This window comes from Haemaphysalis longicornis, unplaced genomic scaffold (assembly GCF_048455015.1).
Source record: "Haemaphysalis longicornis isolate Haplotype H1 unplaced genomic scaffold, Haemaphysalis longicornis Haplotype H1 scaffold_18, whole genome shotgun sequence".
Classification (NCBI taxonomy): domain Eukaryota; kingdom Metazoa; phylum Arthropoda; class Arachnida; order Ixodida; family Ixodidae; genus Haemaphysalis; species Haemaphysalis longicornis.
The window spans coordinates 4,392,395-4,411,721 of record NW_027526282.1 but is presented as its reverse complement, the minus strand read 5'-3'; the positions used below and the strand labels follow the sequence as shown (position 1 = coordinate 4,411,721).

Sequence of the window (19,327 nt, the reverse complement as noted above, 5' to 3'; positions counted from 1 at the left end):
AAAATACATGTAAAGCAAGCATCATCTCAAAGTCCTGCATTTCAGTCAAACACGAACTGAAACTCAAAATAAAAAGTACGCTGGTCAACGACGGTAGTTACGATGAAAGCAAGTGCAAAATAAACTGAACCGGCAGAATGGACAAGGGGGGCCTTCATGCCACATTTTCAACAGCTTGCACAATGGTTACGACAAATGCTTCCACAGATACGCTCAAAAATGCGCAAACGTTACACATAGGTCCCCCCCCCCCCCCCCCCAGGTTCCGTGCGGGTTCCCCCATTGAACAAGGATGGCACACTGGTACTACACTAGTACATTAAGGCTGAAAAACACAGGTTGAGCAGCTTTCACTCAAACATCCACCGACTCCGTTCCAAGTGGACAGACTTCAAATGGGCGGTATGCTTCAGAAGGTGCGAAACCAAACCTCTGGAAAGCCCAAGTGCGGGCAGCTGTAAGCATTCTCATATGCTGACGGTTGCTGCCTATCTACGCCTCTCAGAGGCTCTGCTGAAAATTTTCTCGCCAGCCACTAAATACACAAAATGCCCAAGACAAATTTTTCGCTTCGCAGCCGAAAAGCGGCATAAACAGCTGCTTTTATAGCAAACAACCAGATTTAGTGCCCAGTCAAATGCTTGCGTGCACTAAGCCTAGTTTGTCCTTCCTAAATCACACGAAAAATTGCTTTTTTTTTTCTTTGTTTCAGTTTGATGTATTCTTGCATCCCCATGTGCAGAAGTAGCAACAGTGCTTTGTAGCATCTCAAGATGGCCAGAATGTGCGCCTTTAAATTACTCTCAATCTTTCAAATCAAGCATAGTTATAACCGCAGCAAAGCTGCTTCGGCATATTTGTGGAGTCACATCATGAGTGATGCAAATTTCAATTAACATAATTAAGAAAAAAGATAAAATTCGTAGACAAAGATAAAAAATTAAAGCCGCTCCACTTAATGTTAAAGCTGTCGGAAGTGCAGAGCAGTGATTCGCCATAATGGGCTGTAGCGCCGCTATCAGCTCACTGCTACCACTCATGACGCTCTTCGCCACCCTGTCTCACTCTGCTCTTGATGAATGGAACGGAGGTTTGTCTAATGCAATTCAAATTTCCCGCCTACGCAGTGCCCGCACACCCCCTGCCTCAAATTGCACCAGCGGGAGTTCTATTCTTTCTGTGCTTGCTTTTTCGCTTAGTAAAAACCAACCCAACAAGCGTTCCTAACTAAATGAACGCGGGCGCTGCCGGTTAATTACGTATATTTTGCTTCAAATGTACCTATACTTTTCTTTGCACTAAACAACGAGGAGATGTATGACAAGTGCCGGCGGTCCACGAGTTTCGAATAGTTATGACTACATAAACCGCTTGGCTTTCGAAGCCACTGGGTTACGCCGCGACGACAGCCGCTACGACGGAACGCCGTGTGACTCTACTTGGGCCCAGCGAGCGAGCTACGGCGACAAGGCGAGCCCCTAAAGTGCTCTGCACTTAAAATTCACTTTTACTAAGGAAGTGACCATTCAGGAAACACGCACACTAAACTACCACTTGCTTTCTGAAAGCAACTGCTGATTAGTATGGTGGATCTGTTTTGAGGGCCTCCACGCATTTGGGCTTTCCAGTGTCTATGGTCCACAAAACTTGAAGCAAGTTTCAGACATATCCATTCTTTCAGTTGAACACTCATCAGAATAGACCGACGTGGAACAGTGAACACACGACTGTACAGAGGACGCGCATGCTTGGTTTCACTTTTTTTCTTCTTCCGTCAACGACCAAACAGAGTTGTGTGCGATCAGATGTGATGTACATCTGACCGCAGGCAAATAGACATTCGCCCATAGACATGCCCTGGCCATTTTACTACAAGTCCCAAAGACGTCCCACAGACGTCCGACCACATCAACGTCATGCCTTTGATAGATCCTGGCTATCGTACACGATTACAGCAACAATGCTTCGCTGGTGTCGCATCAGAGAAATCTCTCGGGTAAATACTCTCACAGCCTGTTAGGCATTGATCTGGGCTTTGGCATGCGATGACAAGAATATTCTCAAACAATCGAAACAAGGGCAACGTGATACGGCCAACGTCCAGGTTACACAATGCCTTCAAATTGAGGCAAACTCTGCAAGGCTGAAAAGAGCAAACCTTCCTACGAAGAGCAGTCCTGGATTGCTTAAACATTACACATATATACATTAACTGAACGGGAACAACACATACAGTGCAAAGTAGAGCACCCCCGCAATATCATTTTCTGTTAGCGGAAAAGGACATGTCAAGTGTCTTCAAGGAGGAAAGACTCGCATAGGCTGAAACACATCCATTGAGTTCGCACTGCGTATTGCCTAGAATAAATTCCCCCTCACCAGCTTCAACATGGAGAGAATCTTTCAAAACGGGCTTACATTGCAACCGAACTGACTAGCGGCAAGCAAAAGAAACGCCGTGCATTCTTGACAGCGTGCGAGCGCATGTTCTTTCTTTGAGCTCTCTGATCCCTTTAGCTGGTGAGCTCAGAATGTGGTGGAAGCAAGGCAGACGGAACCGGTTCAATGAAATGTCTCACATCAACCTGCTCCACACGAGCATGGCATGAGAAGTGTGGCAAGCGTTAGCACCGTTAATTGTTGTACTGGCGGAACTTTTCGCCGCGGGAGGGTTCTGTCCCCAAGTTGAGCGTAAACACTGCAAGTTTGGTTTGTATCCACAGCGCAGCAACTAGCAGACGGGATTGTCAGATTTGGTGCCACCGAAACACAGCTTCCTCGGTTATCATTCAACAGATGCCGGTGGGGCTTTGTGGTATCTGCACAAGTTTAACAAGAGACTGAATGAAAAAAAAAAAAAAAGTTTGAAGTTCAAGGGTGGGAAATAAAGTTTTGAATCTCAATTTGAGAACACCGACCTACCCTTGTCATTCCGGCACAAAGAATGTACAAAAATAATTCGAAATTTTTGTACTCTTGATTGAGAGGGAATTAGCTGATAAGTAGACTTCCAAAGCTTTCTTTTCAACACATCTCCAAAAAGCAATTTAGTTGGAGAATAGTGTTGGATAACTGTTGGCCTGAGACGTATGCATGGCCTGCTGTTTGTTGTGCTGGATTGATTGTTTTGTATTTTGCACGCAAGGTCCACTACGCAACAATAAATAAATATGGCACACACAAAAACTAAGAAAAAGCAACGCGGGATTCTGCAAGTCACAACAAAATGTGGGGTCTATACACAACAAAGTGATTCCGCATAACACTCGCATCAAAACATGACTACATAGTTGTCACAACCCCAAAAGTAAACACACAGGGATCGCTTATTAAGCACAATAAAACAAAAAAAGTTTATAGATATGCATAATACAACCAACCACTATGGTGCAAAATATCAACAAATGAAAAGCGAACATTTAAGGTCTTCGAAAACTTCCATTTTCAGGACTACTCACAACGATTGTACAAGAAAAGAAAACTGCAAATTACAAACAACAAAAGTAAAAACACTCACGTACTGGGGTGTGTTTGTGGTACCTGCATCGAAACAGGCATACACAGAAAGGGAAAAAAAAAAAAAATTAAAGCCGTTCCACTCAACATGAAAGCTGTCGGAAGTGCAGAGCATTGATTCGCCATAATGGGCTGTAGCGCCGTTATGCGCTCACTGCTACCACCCAATGCAATTCAAATTTCCCGCCTTCAAAGTGCTCGTGCGCCCCCTGCCTGAAACTGCACCAGCGGAAGTTCTGTTCTTTTTTTCTGCTTGCTTTTCCGCCCACACATGACAGCGTTGCACTGCCACTTTTTTTTGCTAACTATCGTAAAAACCAATTCAACAAGCGTTCCTAACTAAATGAACGCAAGCGCTGCCGGTTAATCGTGTATATTTTGCCTCAAATGTACCGGCAATTTTCTTTGCACTAAAACAACGGGGAGATGTATGACAAGCGCCAGCAGTTCACGAGTTTCGAATGCTTGCGAATATATAAACCGCTTGGCTTTTGAAGCCTCTGGGTTACGCCATGATGACAGCCACTACGACAGAACGCCGTGTGGCTCTACTGGGGTCCAGCGAGCGAGCTACGACGACAAGGCGAGCCCCTAAAGTGCTCTGCACTTAAAAAAAAAAAAAAAAAGGATCCAGATAAAACTGGCAACCTCCCAGTCTAACCGGTCGCAAGAACACAACTCGCAGAGAAACACCTCTCATAAGATTGAAATTGCCCGTTAAACGTCGGCCATTATTCAACAAGATTGTCACACAAGTGAAGGATTGTACGTTCTCGACTGAGGTCAGTATCCACAGCAACATGGCGACACAGAATCCTTCCCAACAACAAAATGCAGAGAAAGATGATTTTGGAAGATCGTTATTTGTCATAAACTGTCCACACAAATCAAGTGGCAACCGTTTACGTTCTCGACGTCGTTAACAATTTACGATTGTTCCAGCAGCGAATCACTTTTCTCTCCCATCTGTTTCATGTAGGCTCTCAAATACAAGGAGACTCCTACAAAACTGGGCCACAGCCGCCTTTTTTAACATTGAAGCCGGTACAAAAGTTTGGCTCCAAGGAGTAGCCTGCGTCTTTCATTGCTCTCAAAAGATTGTCAGCAATTTCTTTTTGCCTCACCCTTAGTGATTACAAGCATCAGGAAAGCCATTAAAAGAAGGATTGTACGTGCATGATTAAGTCATTCCTGGGGCTATTCAATCTGGTCGCACCGCTGAGACTTAACCCCAGGAACAACACGGCTTAAGCTGTCAGGGAAAGGCTGCTTTTTTTCTGCCTGTACATTAAATTACAAGCAGTATTGCAACGATAAATCCACAAAACAAACAAGCTGTAGCCACTGTATCATGACATCCCCACAACTGCCAACACATAACCGCACTTTTAGAGAGAGACTAAGCTGACCAGAACAACAACAACAACCAAAAAAACATCTCGGATATCTTCTTGTCGGAAAATGCAATCATGAAACTGTGCTGCATTTCTGAAAAAAAAAAAAAAGAAAAACGCTCCAAAAAACCAAATGAAAGATCGCACAGGGACACGGTGATCAAAACGAGCAGCGATCAATTAACGCGAGCAGTTTGCCAAAAACAGTTTCCATACTGCGCATATTCCAGTTTTGCTTTAAAATACCTTCTGCATTTTTGTCTCAAGTCAGCACTGCTCTCGGCAAAATCCCTTGGTGGTGCTCTTTCGTCGAAAATGAAAAGGAAAAAAAAAAAACAAGTACACAGTTGACTAGCACGATTGCACTAAAAAATACAGTAACAGTGACGAATACACATTCGGTCAACGTAGCAATTGCTCAAGGTGCTTCCATTCACAGTGCTGTCCCACTAAATGGCAGGGTCGTGTCACGCAAACCACGCAAGAGTGTGCAGGGTAGCTGTGCAAAGGTTACGGTCACATTCTCCGTTACGTTACGTGAGCAACCGATTATGTTGCGATGCGTTTTGGGGCAGTAAACAACAAAGAAATGTACAATATACACAGTCTTACACAGACGGAGGCTGGGATCGACAACAGCACCAGTTTGTAAGTCCTCTCTTTGCTGTAGCACCCACGCCGCTCACTAACTTCATTTTCAGCACTGCTTACCCCTCGCGCCCCCTTCCTTCTTTCACAGATGTCGATCAGCCCGAAAGATGACCGTGTTGAGAGTGGAATCGTGCACCAAACCTCTCTTCCTGCTGTTCCGATTCACAGCGCACTGCGACTGATATAGACGAATGACAGCTGTATTTGCGTATTTGTTGCTCCAACCTTTCTGTAGTTAGCACTGAAGTGACTGTTCTTTTCTTTCAATGATAACAACACGAAGTAGCCGGTGCCAAACTATAAAAAGCAAAAACGAAGTGAGAACTCGCGTACACCTAGTACGACGCAGGCTGTGTGTGTAAGCTGGAACAAAAGGTGCAAACTGAATCATTTAAAACTCACATGTGTAAGAAAAAAAACAGTGATCCTGTCAACAGTCATGATCAATCAAATGGCCTTTCGAGCAATTGCAACCCACTGCGATTGGGTGAAGAGAAGTTCACACATGCGCTTGTATGGGAGGTTGCAGGCCAGTGTTGTTTCCAGAGATTAATTTAAGCTGATTTGCAACTCAATCGTCCACAGACTCTGAAGCTGTACACAATCTACAACCAATTAAAATAACACTGAATATCCAAAGTGGACCCATATAGCCGATTCAGATGGAGCGGTGAAGTCGCGGTACAAATCCTACCCAAACCACGTCCTGGAACTCGCCTCTTATGCTGCAAACCCCACCGACACAGGGGACAAGAATGCTGACAGTTGTTACTCGGGGAACATAGCGAGGCAAACAGTTCTGCCACAACTCTCGCACAACCAAACAAGTAGCTTGTGTGAAGAGGGGAAAAGGTTTGGCAATGTTGGTACACAATGAACACAGTGAAGGGATGAAGGACAAGGCAGAGGTGGGATGAGCACTAACCTTCAACAAAATGGTACGTTTCGGCAAGAAGACTTGCCTTCGTCAAGCCTGGCGAAGGCAAGTCTTCTTGCCGAAACGTACCATTTTGTTAAACGTTAGCACTTATCCTGTGTCTGCCTCGTCCTTCGTCCCGTCAGCGCTTGATTCTATTGTGTCCACAGAGTGAAAAGACTCCACCCAGCCTAACTCTCTCCCCACCGCACTAGGCCTAGTAGTCGACGAAGTGGTCATCGTGGGTCTTGGCGTGCCGCTCGTAGTGGTGCTTCTGGATGAACCCTCGGCCACAGAGCTTGCACCGGTACGGGTGTTGGCTGGTGATGGTCAGCAGGTTGCCCAGGAAGGAGGAGGGGGAGGAAGAGGAGGAGTAGTGGTCGTTGCCCCCTCCTCCTCCGTTGTCCTTGTGGTGGTGGATGGTGGCCCCCCTGCCCCCTTCGTGGGTGGGCATGTGCTTCTGCAGGTGGTCTTTGCGGGTGAACGCCCGGCCGCACACTTCGCACTGATACGGCCGCTCACCCGTGTGCAGACGCATGTGCCGGTTCAGCTTGGCCCTGCGCACCATTGGGGGAGGGGGAAGATGGAGTGCATTTACATACTTTTCAAGAACTCATTACATCCGCAACAATTGCCTGATATATTAGAAGTTGAAGGCATATTTTGCAAAGTCTATATAGGTAAAGTTCGTTATGTTATAGGTGCGGTTTATCGTCCCCCGAACTCTTCTGACAGTGTTCTGGATAAGCTTAGAACCTACTTGCGGCAAAATATAAAGCCACATGACAAACTCATCTTGTCAGGAGATTTTAACTTGCCTAATATTGACTGGGATAATTTTTCTTCTCATTCTACTAGCAATGCTAATCACGAAATGCTAGATATTGTTTTTTCGTTCGATTTACTGCAGGTTGTTAAAGAATACACTAGAGAACTAAATGGCTCAAAATCTATCTTGGACTTATTCTTTTTGAGTGGCTCAATCCAAAACACGGCAATATGTGAAGTTACCAGCGGTATTTCGGATCACAGGGCAGTTTTGCTAACTTTTTTAGATATGTGTGTTGATCGCTGCAGTACAAAAACTTCCTTTCCGAATTTTTCCCGAGCTGACGATGAATCCATTCTGGATATCCTTGACTTTCATTACGATGATTTTAAACACTCGGGTAGCAGTGTGAATGACCTGTGGCTTACTTTTAAAGATATTGTCTTTGAATGCGTGGAGCGTTTCATACCGAAAATCGTTAAAAAAACTGAATGCCGGAACCCCTGGATTACAAGAGAAACGCTACATTTACAGCGAAAACTTAAGCGAATAAAAAGCAAAAGAGCGAAATCTCATGATAAAGCTGCTTATACACCGCTGATAGCTAACCTGTCGGGCGAACTAAAACTGCAAATTGCGCGCGACAAGGAAAGATACCACGAAACATCGCTTCCAACTTTTATCAAAACATCACCCGAGAAATTTTGGAGGCTGATCACGCCAACATCTCGCTCGATTGACGCATTCACGATAAGCGGCCAAAGAACATGCAATGAAGAAACAGTTTGTTCCGCCTTCAACAACCACTTCAAGTCTGTTTTTACTTGTGATAACGGCATCCTTCCAGATTTTTCAATATCGCTCCCACCTATTCCGGACTTAGTCATTTCCGAGAATGGCATTTTAAACTTACTGCTGAATCTGGATGTTAAAAAATCAACCGGGCCAGATGGCATTCCAAATGCCTTCTTGAAGCGCTACGCAGAATGGTGTTCTCGCTATTTGTTTATTTTGTATACCCGTTCGTTGAATGAGGGCCAACTGCCAGATGACTGGAGGATCGCCAAAATTAAGCCTTTACACAAAGCGGGAGACAAGTCATCTATTCCGAATTACCGACCGATTTCCCTTATATCAACATCATGTAAAATTCTAGAACACATTATTCATAAACATATAATTAGCTTCCTTAATTCTCATAAAGTATTAACAAATGTTCAACATGGGTTCAGGCGGGGCTTTTCAACGAATACTCAATTAGTGTTAATTACGCATGACTTTGCTCAAGCAATTAACGAAGGGAAGCAGACGGATGCCATATTTATGGATTTTCAAAAAGCCTTCGATAAAGTTTCGCATGCTAAATTACTTCACAAATTAACTTGTATTCTACAAAATAAAAAGATCCTTGACTGGATAACAGCATACCTAACAAATAGGCGTCAATTCGTTACGGTAAACAATACATCTTCTAAACACGCTCCTGTAAACTCAGGCGTTCCTCAGGGATCCGTCCTTGGGCCTCTTTTTTTTCTGTTATATATAAATGATATCGTCACTGACCTTTCTGTTCACATTAGGTTGTATGCCGATGACTGTGTCTTATATGAAAAGATCACCTCAGTTGACGATCAAATTAAACTAAATCGGAACTTTCTAAAAGTAATTTCGTGGTGTGACAAATGGCAGATGCCTGTTAATTTTGCTAAAACAGTCTTTATGAGAATTACCCTTAAAAAAGACCCTCTTTTGATCCAGTACTCCACCAACAATACAATTCTGTCAGAAGTAACTCAATACAAGTACCTTGGTCTCTGGATTACAAAAAATCTATCCTGGTCAAAACACATAGATTTTGTAGTAGCTAAATCTCTCCGTAAACTTTTTTTCCTAAGGCGTTCTTTAAGATCAACCACACCAACTATTCGTCTCCTCGCTTACAATGCCATTATCCGTCCTATACTGGAGTATGCTGTGGTCATATGGGACCCGTTCACTCAGACTGATATCCAAAAACTTGAAAGGGTGCAAAAAAAGGTTGTTAGGTTCATTTATAACTCGTACTCTCCTACTTCGATTACAAACCTTCTCTTGAAAAGCAAATTGCCAAACATTCCGGACCAAAATCGAATATTGCGCTTAAAATTTCTCTTCCAGTTGATAAAAGGTCACTATGCAGTTGACACATCACATATCGTTCACTTTTCATCGGGTTACGCGACAAGACAGAGACACAATCTTACTATCTCTCCATTGATGCAACGAACCAATTGTTTCAAATATTCTTTTTTTCCTAGGACAATCGTGGATTGGAATAATCTACATAACGATGTTGTTACCCTAAGTACACTGTCTGCTTTTGAAGATTCACTGCAGAAATGATTGTTATCTATGTTTGTACCTTGCTTTTTGTTGATTCTCTTGTCTCGAAGAATCACTGCAGCTATCAGTTACATAAGTTTGTACTTCATTTGTTTTTGATTGTTTGTTTGCCTGTTACCACTGATGTTCATGTTTTGTACCACCCCTGCTATGATCTTGTAAAAGATCGCAGTATCAATAAATAAAAAATAAATAAATAAATAAAAATTTACGCGATACATTCTCACAAACATACCACAATGGCTTATGCAGAGTATCGTTCCTCTGAAGCAACAGACTCGTGACGTCCATGCGCGCGCACATTTTGAAAGGAGATTGCAATAATGCTTGATGCCATCTGGTTTTTCTCACCTAGTTTGCAGTCACTGCAGTAGTTTGTAAGCAGCACCTAGCACTGACTATTCTGTGCACCGAGCAGAGAAGGAGCTGCTGCAGTGAAGAGGTGCAGGGGTAACTTCCATTGCCATTCTTGACCTTTTTACCGCCAATCATGTACCGGTACGTTTTTGTATTTCCCCTCCGCAGTGTCACTGACGTACTGGTACGTTCTCCACTGTGCATTCGAAAATTCACGCCATAGCGCAAAGCAGGCTCGCCTGGACTGTTTGCGCCATCTGTTGGATCTTTCTAGTAGCTTGCATTTTCACTCGCTACTCCTTGCGACGCTATATTGAAGAGTACGGGGCGACTGCGCCCACCTTTCGTTGCTGGGGGGCTTGGTCGCTCCGCGCGCTGTACTATGTTGGGATGAGTGACCATGTGGCACGCATGCGATTACGGGTGCAAGGGTTGTTGTGCCATCCGCAACGGATTTCTAGGTTCGTTTTTTTTTCTATTCTGTTCCAGTGTCTGCTATGGCGCACCAGGTTAGCTGAGCACGCCGTTGCCTCTCCAATAGACCGAAACATGACTCAATCGCGGCTTTCGCTCGCTCATTTCTGTGCGTTGTGCAGGCTGCCGAAAGTGCTCCCTCCATGTGCGTGGTTACTTTCGGATGGTTACCGCGCAGGGCCTTCGACTGCAGACAGGAGCGATAGTTCTTTGATTCCAATCCAAATATGAGCCGAGCTTAAGATTTGCATTCTGAGAGTTTCTCATCCGAGGAAGGGGTGCAAATTCCACAGCATCAGATTCTGATGTTCAAACGGTTGGGGTCGTCGTCCAGGGGAGCGTGCACGGCAAACTTAGAATATCTGGAAGAAAGGCGATTTCTCACCCACGCTCTTTCCTTTTGACGCGTTCCGGATGCTATCATAGTCAAATGAATCACCATGTTCCTTCCCTCATATTTCGGAAACCAAGCCGACACTTGGGGTGCGTCATGGCCAGAAACACCTGATAGTGAAAGGGTCAAGCTGCACCCAGGTACAGATGGTCTGGTTCATTTGCCAGTCCAGAGTTGCTCAAGAATGCACCCTATTTATTCAAATAACGAAGGCATTTTTATGGGAGTGAAATGTTGCAATAACACGGTTAGGCGGGCTAGTTGGTATTCTGAATTCATGGCTGTAACTTTTGCACAACTTTGGATGGAGACAGATACAAAAAGGAACACGAAGACCAACGCAGACTGCGCATTTGTATCTGTCTCCGTCTAAAGTTGCGCAAAAGTTACAGCCATGAAGTGAAATGTTGACTAATTTTTTTTTTCAGTGCTCCAGACTGCAGTCACATTTCTCCCTGCCACTGGAATGCCAACAGGTCCGCCAGCACTCCTACTTCAACACAAGTTGACACCACCATGAGCAATGTTTGCACTTTTAAAACCACTGCCATTTTAAGAGTAGCCACTACAGACACCACTGACACCACATTGCTGTGACCTCATGCGGCGGAGTACATCTTCGCTATACATACATACGTATTACCTGTACAGCCTATTATAGCTGTGACATGCACCTCTGAAAGGCCCCTTACAGAGCTCTGCCGCAGGTATAAGACAGAACCACATTTCTGTGCTGAGTGTTGGGGCACCCTCTTTTCTGCACCCCCCCGAGGCAGAGAGAAAAAAAAAAAGACAGCACTTAGACAAGAGATCTACAACCTAATAGAAATTTGCCGCAGACTCATGAACTTAGGGTTGCCACCTTTCCCCGAAAAAAAAAACCGGCCCTTCGGGGAAAGGGGGGGGGGGGGGGGGGGGGTGGTATTTAGAAGATTGAATTTGTGGTGAAAAAAATCCTTGTTTTATGACATGCAATACCATATGCATTGCATCGTTTTCCTAGAGAGGAATCAACATAATGTTTGTACTGAAAGTTACTGAAATTTTAGTTATTGCTCTGAATGTGCTGCACTGAAAAGTAACTGCACATACTTCGTCCATTAAGAGCTCTTTGCATCTCGCCCGCATATTTTCTCCGCTTACGTGTCTTTGCGCAGCTTGCCAACACCTATTTTATCGTCGTAGTTTCTGAATTAAGATTTATAAAATGCAAAACAAAAAAGTAATCGTGGTACGATGGGCAAAACACCTGCCAATGACCCCGGTTTTATGTACGAACCGGCAACCGGCCCACTGTCTACAAAACCGGTTGGGCCAGTCAAAAACCGGGCAGGTGGCAACCCTACATGAACTTGCCATACGGAGTAAACCATTTATAACGTACCCGATTACAGTGCAGGACGTGATATAACATAAGTTGGTTCCCTTTACACTAACTGTGCAACGTTTCCTTTTCATTTCAGCATATAATAGTCTTTTTTGACTAAACAAAATCCTCGACCAACTGTGAAAAAGTGGCAATCAACTTCATTAGACTGATTCATACCTGGTCTACACGACCCTTTCAAAGGCCTTCTGAAGGCCTTCGAATCAATTATTTATTGAGTGGCGCACTGACTATCTATTTGCCACACTTGTAACCACCCATCTGTCAACTGAAAACAGCTGTGCAGCACAGACATTAAACGCAGCACAGACACTCCCCAAAAAGAACATTATGCTAAGAGACAACTTTGAACCAACTGCTGCCTTTAGTGATCTCCAGAATTCACCCACACCTAGATAGAGCTTCAAGGAGCCATGAAGACAAAATACAAGTTGGGTTTATTAGAAAGACTGCTTAGTCCCGACAACAGATACCAATATCATCGCAATCTTCGAACAAATAACGGAGATATTACAATGTGTGAAGCAGTCGTGACCCCCTAGCCAATTTCCCGCAACTTTTCTATGACGTCACGGAACCTTGTTTGTGCGACTGGTGGCCGCCTAACTGACCTGCCACGACGACACATGACTGGACGTCTCTGTAAAGGGGCCTCTAGTTCCATTTTACCGCATCACTTGAATGCTAACGCACTGAAAATTATGTTTTATTGTCTGCCCGTATGACGTCATTCTTGCTCATAACACGTCACTGTGGCGCAAAATTTGAAAGTTCTTAAATACTTCTTGCTTTTTTTTTCGTTAAAAAAACATCTCTTGCGGCTGTAATGGAGCTGAGTGAGATACTGAATCCTAGTTCTTTCAAATTACACGAAGTTGTATTTTCTCTTCATGGCTCATTTCACATCAAGCCGAGTGATGTGAACTATACTCGGTTACAACTCAAGAACGGCACCACCTCAAGTAGTGTGTCACTCCGCCAAAGCATCGGACCCGTGACGTCAGTGCGCGCGCGTTTTGAAAGGGGTTTGCTATGAATGCGTGATATCGTTTGCCTTGTCTCACGCAGTTTGTTTGTCATCACTGGAGTCGTTTATAAGCATATGAAGTCCAAAAAATCACGGGAACGGCTCACGCCATGTTCAAAATATTCCCAGTAACGCCCTACTTGCGCCGCGTGGAGAAACATCCGGCTACGGTGATAAGGCACAGCGGCAACTTCCGGTGCCGTTCTTAAGTTGTCACCGAGTATAGTGGCGCAAGAGAACATCACCTTCTTTTCGCAACACAACACGCACACTCACCGATAGTCACTCGTGTAGGGGCAGTACTCGCAGGTGAACTTCCGCTGCTTGCAGGTGAAGCTCAGGTTCCTGTGGTGGCCGTCACACGCTGGCTGGATGTGCCGCAGGGTCAGGTCCTTGGGGAGCCTCGCACCGTCTGTGTTTTTTTTTTTTTTTTTTTTAAAAAGAAACAAATGCAACGGGCGTTGCTTTATTAGAACCACATTGCACCTACCGTTCCCCCCCCCCACCCCCTACAACAACAACAGTATGTACAAGCTATTCTTTTTTGCACGACAGAAAATATGTGCACGTGTAGCAAAATTGTATCCATCCCAGCAACACAACTTTGGGTACACAACAACAGATAGTAATACAAAGGTGTTTCAACATTACCCATTACACATTTTAAAGGATTTCCTGGGTAAACCTTGTTTGAGCTAAAACTAAGCCCAAAGGTCGAATTTCGTGGTTCATTTTGCTCAGAAATGAGGTGACAGTGACAGCGATCACCTGGTTTTGAGACCAAAATAAAAACAAATTTTAGTCCACGAGCACTCTCCCAAAGTGCTTTTTTCTTTTAAATGGCTGTCGCTGTCTTTGCAGTCATGGGCGAGAACTGGCAAAATAGCAAGGTTGTTAATGCAGCTGATCTCATTTCTAAACAAAATGCACCACGAAATGCGACTTTCGTGCGAAGTTTGAACGCAAGCAAGCAAGTAGTTTGTCTGACCAAGAAAAAGTTTTAAAGTGGCTCAGATAACATTTTCAACACCCAAACTGGCTGAACACAGTACACTAACTAAATTCAGCTCTGGTTTTCAGTAAAAAGTCATAGAGGCTTTTATATTACAGGATTGACTACTCTTCCCATAGCACCTATATATTAAACATTAAACCCATTATCCTGTCATCTCTCTTACATACAGTATCACAGTTGGTGAAAAAGAAGAATGCTGAAAGTACCTAAACCATCACATAAATATATAAAAATTTGACATATTATTTGGGAATTTGTCACTAATGCAACACACACACACACAAAATAAATGCTGCTGCATTAACGGAGCTTAAGTTGAGTCATACTCAGCTCCTAACACTGGTTTCTTGTGGCATAATGTGTCAGAAAGTAAGCTATCAAGGAACTAGAAAAACAAGAGTTGCAAAATCTTAGCCAACAAATTAGTGCGTTATACTCCCTTTCATGCTTCGTGTAGGTCTTTGGAGCAATCATGCGCGATCTCATTGGTCGATTGCTTCACGTCAGTTAGGCTTTGCTATTGGTGAACTCAGACTTTAGTTTTTAGTACTACTGCTCCCCTGTAATCTCACAAACATGTGGCCATCTGTACACATCCTAAACTCTGGCCAGCCAGACAGTTTACTGCAGTTGCTTAATTAAGAGGCAGCAAAGTGAAAGCGCCTTTAAGGGAAAAAAATAATACTACACCCAAGCGACACAGATTGATTATCTTTCATGACAATCGGCCCATTCCAGACACAAATACGGGGTGCGGCAAATTCAAATTGCAAGACTTAAATTTTAGGCAACGAGTCAAGTTTGTACGCAAGTCACAGCTGCAACAACACAACGGCGAATCTGTCATATGCAAATAACTTGGAAGAATCTCACAATAATGAAAATCTTTTTTTTAGCAAGAGTACGACCTAAATAAAAACAAATGCTTGCTAAAACTCTCACTGCAATTAGCTGAGCACAAGACCAGTATGCGAATGATCTGGGCACTACACAATTCAGATGCTATCAAAACAATTGAAGTTGTCACTGCGAAACAGCTTAGACACTGATTTGGTTTCTGGTAATCTGGTAAAGTAGATAATCTCGAGGAAAACGGAAACACTTTAAGCTGGGCTGTAACTTGTAGCTTTTTGTTTGTTCCAAGCTCAATATCATTTGTTTTAAGCTCCACTTTTTTCCTGTTTCCTGTTTGAGAAGGAACACGCGCCATAAGAAATGGCTCAGTCATTACTATACTGCACCCTGTAAGTCAAAAGTGAAGGTCGTGCATTCATGAGTAAAAACAGAGAGCAGACAAAAAAGACAAAAAAGAGGAAAAATTCAACAGAAAAACACTGCCTCTCCCACTTGAGTTAGTGAAAGATCACAAAAAACAGCACCAACACCAACATCCGCACACTGCCTTCCACCAAGAAAACACAGTGAGTCAATTCCACAGAGACAGGATTTTAGCACCACAGGAGAACACATTAGTACATTCACAGCTGTAGAAAGACAGTGCAAGTCAATCCCCAAAGAACATGTTTTCAAGCACCACAAAAGTAAAAGCAGTACAATCAAGCTTACCCTGTGAGAATGTTTCAAAGGCAAGTAGTTAACAAGAGCAGCACCCCAACCTTTAGCACCAAATTCTAACAAAATGATATTCTTGAACAGGTAGAAACATCCAACTGCGCACCACAAAGCTGCCAAACCTAATTTCAAGCAGCCGCTCTAAAAAGGGTCCCCTAAAGATCAAGCAAACAAAAAAGAAGCACAGACAGACTAGCAAGCTACCAATGTTCACTAAAAGCGGATAAATCTCCAACATCAATTCGAACTCTTTGCACTGACGAAAGAAACGAGCCTAACAGGTGCTACTGCACTTGACAGCTCAGTGGATCACTATTTCTGAAAGAACGTGGTTGACAACAAACACAAGGGTTTTTCCCTTTGTGCCGTGACACCCTTCGTGGAAATTCGCGCAGCAATACGAGTGGCCCACACTGCGGATACAGTTTGAACTGGAATGCATCAACCGTGTACCAACGGAGGGGGCACAGTCAACGCCGGTACTGGTCCTGGTACTTGAGGCAGTGGCCCTCGCGGTGCCGTTTCAGGTGGTCCTTGCGGCTGAAGGCCTTGGCACACGAGGAGCACCGGTACGGCCGGTCACCGGTATGCCGCCGCTCATGGTGCAGCCGGTTGGTTGAGTACTCGCTGCTGTAGCTGCAGAACCGGCACTGGTAACGTTTTGGTCCCCCGAGTGCAAAGCTCGGCTGCTGGGAGGACGCACAGCTCGGCGCACGGTGTCGCAATGCGACTCGCTCCCCTAGGGACAGATGCAGAAAGAACATTAAGTCAGACACACACCAGGTTCACCCAAAGGAAGAAAGAAGCACTCGGTGGATTCTGACGGAGCTTAAAAAGCCACACACACACACAGCACATTGCATTCTCTCTAGACTGGGTCATCTGGCTTACGTGGAAAGGCATCTTCTTTTTTTGGACAACTGACTCGCAGGTTGAAAAGAAGGAATGCTATACCTCGGCAACTTGTGTTTCAAGGTGTGAATTCTCGTGAGAGTGGCCCCAATGCGAGTCAGAAGTTCAACGAGTTATCTTCTAGCTTTAAAACCTGGCTTTTCCATATTAGGCAGAGAGTAGAACATGTTCTGGCACAGGTAATGCAAGTGTGGTTTTGGTAACAAGAAAACTAGGCCTGATTTTAGAAGACTAAAAAAAGCGCCACTGAGTCTCCCACTCTCGCCGTAAAGGATGTTTCGACACTTTCGAGAGGAAACCACTCTGACAGAAAGCTTACTCAGTGCTAAAATGTTTCTGATGGCTGATAAAAAAAATAAAACAGTAGCGAAACTGCAGTTTTTTGCAGACACAATTAACTAGTGAGAAAAAGGAGCGTGAAAGTTCGCTGTACCTTTGAGGGTGTTTTTTTCAAGAAGTTGCACCCCAATGTTTTTGTTTTTTAGGTACAAACAGACGCAACACTTTATAAAATGCAAATAATTAAGTACAAAAAATTTAACCCTGCGTTTTGCTTATTAAACAAATTTAGCACACACATCTTTAGTCTGTGACACAAACTATGGGCTTATTGTAGGAGAGGGTGGGGACAAAATGCAGATGAACCAGACTTGCATGTCACTCGGGTCAAATGCCCGTACGCATAGGCTTCTTCAAATACATATGTTATTTTTAGCAATGACTACACTCTAAATTAAAACGAGAGAAATTTTATCTTTAAAGCCCTAAGAAGGTTAAAATATTCCGTTTTTGTGGGCCTTACGAAGATTGCCGCATGCCACCTCTAGAAAAGCGCTGGGGGCGGTGGCTTTTGTACGCAAAGACAAAATGCCACCCAAAGTTGGTGCTTTGCTTAAACTCAGCTTAGCCAATACATTTTGGCCCAAAGCTTTTTTTCGGGATATCTACGTTAGCGCTGGTGGTAAGTGATTTTATAATTACACTGCACGCCAAGACGAAAAAATGTTTCCGCATCATCCCTGTGCTGATAAAAAAGAAATTGCTACCAGCCCAGCAAACATGTGCACAACAGCTCCCAACAAACGATTCAGAATGCTAAGAGTATAAGGGCTAAGTTGAGACAACTATTCGCACTAAGCTGGGCTGCACCTCAAAGCGCAGACATGGTTCCTGAAGAACCTCAATTTTTCAGTTTATAAACCACTGCAGATACAAACTGCCACTGGATAAGGAAAGTTTATCTCCTCTCAAAGCCAAAGGCAGTGAGGAGCAAGTGTTTGCACTCGGCAAGTGCTATAACAATTCATTTAAAGTTCTAGGAACGTCGGCAGGCCTATAAGATATTCCAGGTTAGGTAGTAAAGCGTACGCCTGATTCCTTGAAAAAACTGATACAATGTTATTTCAAGGCTAGGCAAAAAAATGTGTAGTCCCTCCATCAAAAAAAAATAACTCTAATGGCGAAAAAAAGTACCATACCTGCATGCAAGAATCTCGAGTGCAAGATAAGCCTGTATGTGTTTCAGATCTCTGTGCTCTAAAACCGTCCCCGCAATCATGTTTGGTATCATAAAATGCGACTTTTTTACTTTCCCTTGTTCAGTGGCCCATAAAAAATGCAGCAGAAAAGTGCACATTTAAAATGCAGTTTGTAAAGTCGACTGGGCCACTGAAAATATGAATTGGTCATTTGCCACTGCTGACAACTACCACACTTAAAGGAGCACACTGGTCTTAAACCAAAAATGTTTATTTTTACAGTTATGATGATAAAAATTGGAGGACATATGTAGTTTTTTATCCTTACTGTAGGTATAAAGTTTTTTTTGTTTACAACAACTACATTCAAATTTATTTGCATTTTTATATTTGATTTTTTGACAGCCTTTGTAAAAAAAACTACTGGAGTGATGCAGCTGAACAAGGTACCAGTGAACTGTGCACAAATCAAGGAGGGCAATCATATAATCATTTTATCTGGTCTGTAGCAGAAGTTACGAACGTTTGAAGTTTGGGCCTGAAAGGTAGAAACCAGAAAAACCAGTTTTCCCTTCAGGCCGAAACTTCAAGCGGTTGAAACTTCTGCTACAGACCAGTTAAAATGATTATATGATTGCACTCCTTTATTTGTGCACAGTTCACTGGCACCTTGTTCAGGTGCATCACTCCAGCAGTTTTTTTTACAAAGGCTGTCAAAAAATCAGATGTAAAAATCTGAATAAATTTGAGTATAGTCGTTTTACACAAAAACCAATTTTATATGATAAAATGTGTATGTCCCCCAATTTTTATCATCATAACTGCAAAAATAAACCCTTTGATCAATGACCGAAGTGCCCCCTTGTACAGATGCTTCTGGCCAAACATGAAATAAACACATCTGGCGGCTAAAGACTTTAAAAAATGAAAAAGAAAAGAATTTAGAAAAGTAATTCCTTGAGCATGACCTTGGCAATGAAACTGAACCCGCTACAACCTCCAAGATGCTTTTGTTGGTGTTCTTTTCATTCTTTGTGATCTTCAAGTTACATTTCAGTCACCTAATAACACTAACAACTCTGC

General features: G+C 43.5%; 1 protein-coding gene across 1 annotated transcript; it reads right to left on the bottom strand.

The window, feature by feature from the left end:
- Positions 1-250: 250 nt before the first annotated feature.
- LOC144166582 (zinc finger protein 711-like) lies at positions 251-13,709 on the bottom strand. The gene is made up of 2 exons (XM_077696080.1): positions 13,544-13,709; positions 251-7,034 (listed from the first exon to the last, which is right to left on the bottom strand). Exon 2 carries the CDS (start codon positions 7,013-7,015, stop codon positions 6,695-6,697), a length of 321 nt encoding a protein of 106 aa, XP_077552206.1. The 5' UTR covers positions 7,016-7,034; positions 13,544-13,709; the 3' UTR covers positions 251-6,694.
- Between the last annotated feature and the right edge of the window lie 5,618 nt (positions 13,710-19,327).

Excerpts from the sequence above, each read along its gene's own strand:
- LOC144166582 (XM_077696080.1), bottom strand. The coding sequence starts at position 7,015 with ATGCGTCTGCACACGGGTGAGCGGCCGTATCAGTGCGAAGTGTGCGGC.